The sequence below is a fragment of the Gadus morhua genome, chromosome 7, assembly GCF_902167405.1.
Source record: "Gadus morhua chromosome 7, gadMor3.0, whole genome shotgun sequence".
Taxonomy (NCBI): Eukaryota; Metazoa; Chordata; class Actinopteri; order Gadiformes; family Gadidae; genus Gadus; species Gadus morhua.
The window spans coordinates 17382234-17390582 of NC_044054.1; the positions used below are offsets into that span (position 1 = coordinate 17382234).

General features: G+C 46.4%; 1 protein-coding gene across 3 annotated transcripts in view; it reads right to left on the reverse strand.

Annotated features, from left to right (window-relative positions):
- Positions 1 to 2426: 2426 nt before the first annotated feature.
- The window catches only part of klf8 (Kruppel like factor 8), a 42729-nt gene continuing 36806 nt past the window's right edge, over positions 2427 to 8349 (reverse strand). For all 3 annotated transcript variants that reach the window (XM_030362497.1, XM_030362494.1, XM_030362496.1), the window contains 2 exons: positions 7820 to 7956; positions 2427 to 7330 (listed from right to left, as the gene is read on the reverse strand). In XM_030362497.1, coding sequence (XP_030218357.1) covers positions 7149 to 7330; positions 7820 to 7956 — 319 coding nt within the window. In that variant the 3' untranslated portion in view covers positions 2427 to 7148. The remainder of the gene's footprint in view (positions 7331 to 7819; positions 7957 to 8349) is intronic.

The following is an 8349-nucleotide window of genomic DNA, read 5'->3' on the forward strand; positions in this document are numbered from 1 at the left end:
TCACTGTAAAGTTCGAACCTCTGCTCGGGCTCACCGGTGTCATTGTCGTACCGCCCGCCCTTGGGGTCTCAAACGGTTGACAGCAAGATTTTAAGTAGTTTGATCGTGGCTATAAGACATTAGGCGGTCCGATCGTATTGATAGCTTTTCAACAAGATAATGGATGGCAAAAATGGTTCATCAAATATCTACAGCTTGTGTCAGCAATCTCCTGTGACCCCAAATGCATATCAGGGGACCCAAATGGGCTCCCGACACCAAGGTTAAGTACCATTGTTTTAAGTGAAATACAAACACTAGTATGGCTAGTTATTCCTTAGTTGTGTGTTCTTTCTCACGCATGGTTCTCTATAAGTATGTTTTGTAAATCTGCAGGGATCCCCCCCCCGCCCCTCCACTTTTTCCTTGAAGCGTCCTTGGCGCTGGACCTGTAGTGCTTTTCCTTGAACAGTATGGCTCCCTTCCACTTCATTCCTCCCTGAGTCATAAGTCGGTTCGCTCAGTTGCTGTTGAGACTTGTCTGACGCTAGCTCACTTGCGTCAGGGTGCCTTCATTGGCCTTTAAGTACGCATAATAACACTAACCCTCACCCTAACCCCCTCAAAGACAAGTTTCTCTGTGTCACACTGAAACACTTTGCCCTATGGATGGAGATTTTTTTTTTAGAGGATTAGTAGTCTGCTAGGGGTAGCATATAGGGCTGACAGGATATGATGTGAACATTCAAAGCAAAATATCCGCTCTGAGACAAACTGAATCTGAAACGTGTCCAATGCGTATCATCTATCGATACACAGAGGGCGTTGGTACCTGATTGCCCACCTGGGGGCGTTCTGGGGGCGTTTAAAAAGTGGCAGAATGGATGCGAGGCACAGAAACATGTCAGTTATCGTTTGTTGGTTAGTGACAAGAGCATTTAAACTGTTGTTCCACAAACAATTTGGGGGTTTCACTCACTTAGGGTTTTTTATTCAGTAAGAGAAACAACTATAGGCCTATCATTTTTCTTTTTCAAGTGGGAGTCCGTCTCCACAAGTAGCCTACTAATTTATTTTAACGAGGGCATGTAGACACAATTTGACTTAATCCCTAACGCATATTTCAAACCGACGCTTGAAGTGATTTTATCCTATAGTCACTATGAAGGGTGGAATGTCTTTTGTGGGGGGGGGCTGTAGAGGTGCGTTTGATACCTGTGCTCGTCTCCACGCAGGTTCGTTTGGTTTAATGATTGATTAACACGCCGCCGGCCTACCGACCGCCATAAAGCCTGACCAATGTCTCATGAGGCGCCATAAAGTCAATCGAAGAGAGAGACAAGGAGGGGGAGAGAGCGAGGAAGGGGGGCGGGAGAGAATGAGAGAAAAAGGTTAGATAGATAATGAGAAAAGACAAAATATAAGAAAGATTGACTTATATTCAAGGCCACTTATTGATTAAGATGGTAGGGGGGGAGAGCAAGGGAGGGAGAGGAAGGATTGATAGTTACAAGTAGAAGAGATATAAGATAAATTGATATTATTAAAAACGTATATTCAAGGCCACTGATTGATTAAACTCATCCTTGTATTGGCTAATGTTCTTAGTCTAAAGAGTAACATTTCAACTAAGAAGACTGCAAACTCATGGGCTTGAAAGGAGCAGACAGGATACAACATGTATTTTTATGCCAGTAGACTGGCGTCTTGGCATCAAGATCTGTGCCCAATAATAATTCATAATAGCTTTGAATTCTCTACCTTACTTGACCCCCGTAGTGCTATTCCTGTCACATTGTTCCCCCTTGTGGCTATTGGTTGTACTTACAACCACGTGCTGACGCCAAAATTGGCAGCCTTTGGATTAAAGGGCTACGGATGCATCGACTACATGACGTACCTTCTGCCTTCTAGTGGTTCAAAACAATCATACATTTGTACATTAATTACTGTATGAATGGGTGTTATTCTGTGACTATAGTCCCTTCTATTGACGTCGAGGACTTGAGTTTATAAATATATATTTTGTGTGTAAAATATAAACTGCAGCCTCTGCATGTTATAAAATATTTTTTAAAACATGGAACTGTTAAGAATGCTTGTAAACTTTAATTAACTTACTGTCAGGAGAAGAAAACTGGGAGGCTATAGGCCTACCCTGAGTATAACTATACAAGTAGTATATGGTTGGCCCAACACAAATTATAAACGTCAAGATATCTCCCTTCATTGTTTAAATATACCAACGACCTCCCATGCTCTGCTGCTGGTCTGGACACTATTGACAATGTGAAGATCTGTCATCAGACAAAGTACTTTGTGTTTCCAGTGATTTAAAGAAATGTCAGCGGTTGATTATTTATGTAAGACCTGGCTATATGCTATACACTCGAATCCACAATGCTAATATGGTAGGTTATGGTAATGCACAGAGGAAGGGAAGAAAATGCACCAAAAACATTTTTTTTTATTATTCTATAAAAGAAGTGGGCAAGGGAGGGGATGATCACAACTTTACATGGACAAACCGACTTCTCAACACCATGGATCACAGTATTAAAAAAGCTCTCGTTTTCCGTGTTGATCTTTGCAGATTTGTTCTGTACAAATACAAACAAAACCAAAAAATACATAAAAAAATGTATAACTTGTAATATTATAACGATAACTGCATTGCACTGAGTAAATATAGTACTGGCCCATCAGTTACTGCATTCATTATAAAATACCTAGAAACGATTGATGAAGAAGATGTATAAGCGGAAAACAGAGGGAAAGTCAAAGCACAACCATGAGCCGCAGACCGACGGACGGACAAAAAGGCAAGCGAGTCAGAGCATCCAAACCACGTGTGTTGACGCCAGGTGCTCCCCCTAGTGTCCCAGAACCTCCTCACACCCTCGGCTACAGACGCTTCCCATTCCACGCAAGCTGTGAACATGGTGTTCCTTTACCCGCGTGTCGACCGGACGATTAACAAAGTCAACTAATATGCGTACGTTATTTTAGAATTTCTCATTTTAGTTTCATATGATGTGGAACACGTTGTCTTTCAAGTGAATGTCATGGTAAAATGGACCCTAGCTTCACCACATTGATACTGGAGGTCGAAAGCGCTAGTGACATCCTTGGGAGGACCAATCCTAATTATAGGATTAGGTTAGCGTGGGGCACGGATGGACCAATAGGAATGGATCCCTTCAAAGATAGAAAAGGTCAGAGGTCACAACATGTTTTGATGGGTTTAAGATGTTTCGAAGACCACTGATAAGAGCACCTCGTTGTTTGAAAGACGCACACACGCACGCGCACACACACACATACACGCACACAAACTTTTAAAACCAATACTCTTCATGCAACACAAATGTGCACAACACAAACCGGGACCTTTTTTTCTCCTCAAGAAATCAGGATACAAATGTATTAGATTGAAAAGAAGACACAGAAAGGACAAAAACAGAAGCATATCTTTCACATTATCTAGTCAGTGTTAAAAATAGAGATTCACCCGTTAACATTAACTCTGCACTTTGATTATATACACGTATGTACATCGACTTCTCTTATTTCTCATTGTCCATTAGGTCTTTATCAACAGTTTACAAAAGAAATACAATTTTTTGCAATCAAATGCATATATTTTTTTCTAGAAAGATGTGCTTAGTAACATATACATTTTTTAAATGAAGCAGAGAGGGCGACAGACACAGGAATGTTGCGCCTTCCTGAATTGGGTAAAAATGATAGAAAAAAAAAAACTTTCCTCGCCAAGTGTCTCAATGTGATCAAACATCATTTCTCTGGATACCGGTAGGGAAGAGACTGCCTTTTTGTATGTTTTTTCAAAGTGTTTTGAAAACAGTGAAAACCTTGAATGTTATCAGTTTTTCGATCCAAAAAAATAAATATATACGAAAAACCCTAGATTCAAACGAATGAGAAACCGTTGATGAGATTACCCCACGTCGGATCTGAACGGGCATCATCGGTCGAGTGAGACGTTAGGAGGATTTGTTATGATGCGTCGCATGCCTGCCATGCATTCATCACCCTAAGCAGTAAACAGAAACGTGACGATGTCTGTGGCTTGCCAGCCCCTAGAACAATAGAGATCACGATGGAAACATCTGATTGGCTAAGAACCACAGCATTCCCGAATTTTTTTAATGTTTGAACTTCTTTAAAGGGATAGGTCAAAATACCAAGCGTTATAGCGGTCATTTAAAGATACTAAAATAGATTTGTTGTCTGTGCTTTTTTTTTCTTTCAGAAGGCCAGTGGCAACATGGAGGGGAGACAGGTGTTTTTATGATAAGATGTGGTTGGTCCGCAACAGCGGACCAACAAGCTCCCAAAGTACAAACGGGTCCTCAGTGCTTCCCGAACAAGGTGTGCAATAGGTTGCATAATTCAGTTCAGCCCCACAGAGAAGCCCACCTGCTTGAGACAGGGACTCTGCCGATCCGAAACAAGCGAATCAAGGGAGATTTCATTTGAAACCTGATTCAAAAATGTCCTACTCGACTTCCAAATTCAGTAAGGCAAAGATTTCGTATTCACAGGCTGATCCCCGGGAGGATGAGGGCATGGGGGGGGGGGGGGTTGGTGGTGCTGTGGACGTTTTGTGTACAGAGACATCTCTGGATTCACCCTGAACAAGACACCACCGCCCAACGGTTTAATAGCCCAGCACTGGCAGCGGGAAGTGTGACAAGACCACCGCGGTCTGAACTACAAGCCAACCCAGCGTCCTCCTGTCTCGCCCAGAGCCACCTCACCGACAGATTGACCATCGTCAGGGATCCAATCCGCCTGCCTCGAGGCCGTCGCTAGGCAACGGCAAGGGGCCAGATGGCCTGTACCACGGTGGGTCCCAGATGATGTCATCGACAAAAAATGTTACTGAACCTCAGCCAGAAGAAGGCAGAGAACGCTAACCGGGCCTATCGTCTGGCTCCAAAGCAGGCAGATGTTAAGCAGATAAAATGCAACTCTTGGGCTTCTTTTGATGGTTGTTTTTCATAAACAGAAAAGATTTTTCCAAAAAGAACCTGATTGAGGAGCCAGTTGCTGGGCGGAGTTGGGATGACTCGCACGGTCGCTGTCTCTCTGCTCGTTCTCAGTGTGGAGTGGGAGGCTGGGAAGACAACGAGATGGCCCACGGGTAGCCCTGTCAGAGGGGGGCGTGCTGGAACACATGCGCTCTGTACAAAAAAACGGCGACGTTGGCGACCGTGTTGACCTTGGAGCCTTTAGCCAGTGAAACAATAAATTAAACGTGTCCCGAATCAGTGGGACACGCACAGCCTTGGAAACCAACACGAGGTGAGTAGTACCGTCGAAGCAAAGCTTTGTCCGTCCTCAGCCCCGCACAAACCGTTGCAGATCGACTTCAATATTTCGTTAAGGCTCAACAGGCAAGAGGTCAAGCTAACAACAGTTGCCCGGAACACACACACGCACACACTCGCACACACACACACTCGTACTAAAAACCCTATACACTCTGATAATGCGCTTTGTCACAAAACACGCATGCAGGAGCTCACGCGTGCGCACGTGCACACACAAGACACACGGCCTGACATGCACGGATAAAACACTCTGGACACACGCGCAACCACACACAGACAAACGCAGACACACACGCACACACACACACACAAACACACACACACACAGGGAATCAGGAGAGCTTCCCTGTGAGAGGTTTGCTTAAGTAATCTCATCACGTTTGTGTATATTTGAAAAGAAGTCCACAGCCTCGGAACACAAACTATATAGATCTGAACCAAACCAACTGGGATTTTGTCAAGCATTGCCAAGAGTTCAACACTTCACTTCTTTCAACTTTTTTTTTTATACCAGAATCAACCTCTGAGAAGAAGAAATAACCAACCCAAAAAAATGAAACTTAAACTGAAAGGCCATGTTTCTTTTCATAAAAACAACAACAGCAACAACAACCACCACAAATAAATGCAAATACTGTTATTAATCAACAACTCTGGACAGGGGCGTATTTCAAGGGGTGTGGGGGGCAGGGGTCACTGAAACAACAGCTATGATTGATAATTAAAAAACAGAAGAAAGAAAAAATAGACAAATCAGATAAACATTTCACAGTCTTGTAGCACGCTATGCCAGGGTCAGAGGGAGGGGGAAGCGGACACGGTGGGGGGAGGGAGGGGGTAAACAGTTTGAGTTCATCCTGTGGAGAATGGTTTCCAAGGAAACGACGCACCCCGCAGGTGTGTGTCTTATCGTATCGCGTTTCCCGTTCCCCGTCCCCCCTGGCTACTTTTTTTAGTTTTCGTTAAACACTTCCCATATGGACGACGATGTTGTGTAATCAAGGACTTTCAGTGCAATGGTGACTTTGGCCTACCTTTAAGTTACTACCTCACAGACTACCGTCCACACCACATCGTTATTCCAGCCTTGAGGACTCCTCGAGTGAGCTCCACATGTCTCACAGGAAAAACCAAGGATGGTGTGTGTATGTGTGTGTGTGTGTATGTGTGTGTTCCAGAGAATTCTAGCGCAATAAGGTATTCGCTCAACTCGTTAAAAACCTCGACCCAGCAAGCAACGTATAGGCTCTCTGCCGCGCGTTTGTCCTCTCTTCGGCCCGACGCCGGAGGGGTGGAGCCGACGTCGGAGGGGGCGGTTGACGATTGACTGGACAGCAACACGGCCGCAGTCAACTGAAATTCTAATCATTTCTAAATAGACCAGAAGAGTAAAAACAACTAAAACAGACAGGTCTTCTCTTCTCGTTTGTCCTCAGTCTCCTGTCTGGTGTCGTGTCTGCTCTCCCGTCCGTCCGTCCATCCCCCCGGCAGAGCCCCGCTGGATGGAGGGACGGACCGCCGGGAGGGGCGGAGGGCGGGACGGAGGGACGTCCGGTCTGTCTCAATCCACCCATCCTCTTCAGCATTTTTCCACTCGCCCCTTTGAAAGTCGCGCTTCTATCGAGCCGCGGCCGGGGGGGGGTTACCGCGGCGACATCCTGAGGTGAGGAAGCTGGGAGTTGGGGTGGGGGCACCGACAAGTTGTGGGTGGGTGTAGTGGGTGGGGCGAAAGGAGGATCCCGGTAGCAGGAAGCAGAGGCGTTGTAATGGGGTTTGTGGGGGGAGGGGGGGGGGGGGGGGTCCGGAGAGAGGTCACATCATGATGTGGCGGCGGCGGTGCAGGGACAGGTGGTCCGAGCGGGAGAAGGAGCGGTCGCACTCGGTGCAGCGGAAGGGCTTGATGCCCGTGTGCTTGCGGAAGTGTCGGGTCAGCTCGTCGGAGCGGGCGAAGCGCCAGGTGCAGCCCTCCCACGTGCACTGGTAGGGCTTCTCACCTGCACACACACACACACACACACACACACACACACACACACACACACACACACACACACACACACACAGGTTAGGGAGGAAAGACAAAGCGCCTTGGCGATGGCTGCAGTTCCCTTGAGCAACAGACACTGCTGAATGTGGCTGAATAGTGTGTGTGTGTGTGTGTGTGTGTGTGTGTGTGTGTGTGTGTGTGTGTGTGTGTGTGTGTGTGTGTGTGTGTGCGCGTGTGTGTATATCATCTAAAATGTGGATCAACAGATCAGATACAAATTCAGACCGACGCTTAAAAAACACATAATAAGAAACGCACATGAATTAATAAATGACCGCCCGCTGAGTCAACTCAAGCCTCATAAATCAGGCATTAAGTGATCGACTGAACCCGGGGACGAGCGAGGTCATGCATGATGAATGAAGGTGGGAGGACGAACAGAGGCACGGACGGAGGGGTGGACGTGGGGGAAGGGAGGACGGAGGGACGGGCTCACCTGTGTGTATCCTCCGGTGGGCCTTGAGGTGGGAGCTCTTGGTGTACACCTTCTTGCAGCCGTCGTAGTCACACATGTGGATGCGTCTCCGCTTCACGTCCGGAAAGTCGGGGTCCACGGGCTCCATGTCACCTGACCTGTTGGGGGGGGGGAGGGAGAGGGAGGGGGGGGAAGAGAGAGAGAGAGAGGGAGAGGGAGGGAGAGGGAAAGGGAGAGGGAGAGGGAGAGGGAGAGGGAGAGAGAGAGACTCATTAATATAAATATGCTCATACTCGTGTAGAGAGGTGGGAAGATCAAGATCTTCACTTTTCTGCTGAGGTATTAAACATAAACACGACTGAAACACTTCTTCGTAACCGGTACTACACGTTGAATGTTGGCAGGTATCACTGATAGCATTTGGCACTGGTCTTCACATGCATTTGAGGAAGTTAGGAAATAACGGTACTGTATTGTGTTCATACGGGTGGAAGATAACAGCCACACTGGTAAATCAGTAGCTCTACAGGGAGAACGCCATGACCTCGTCA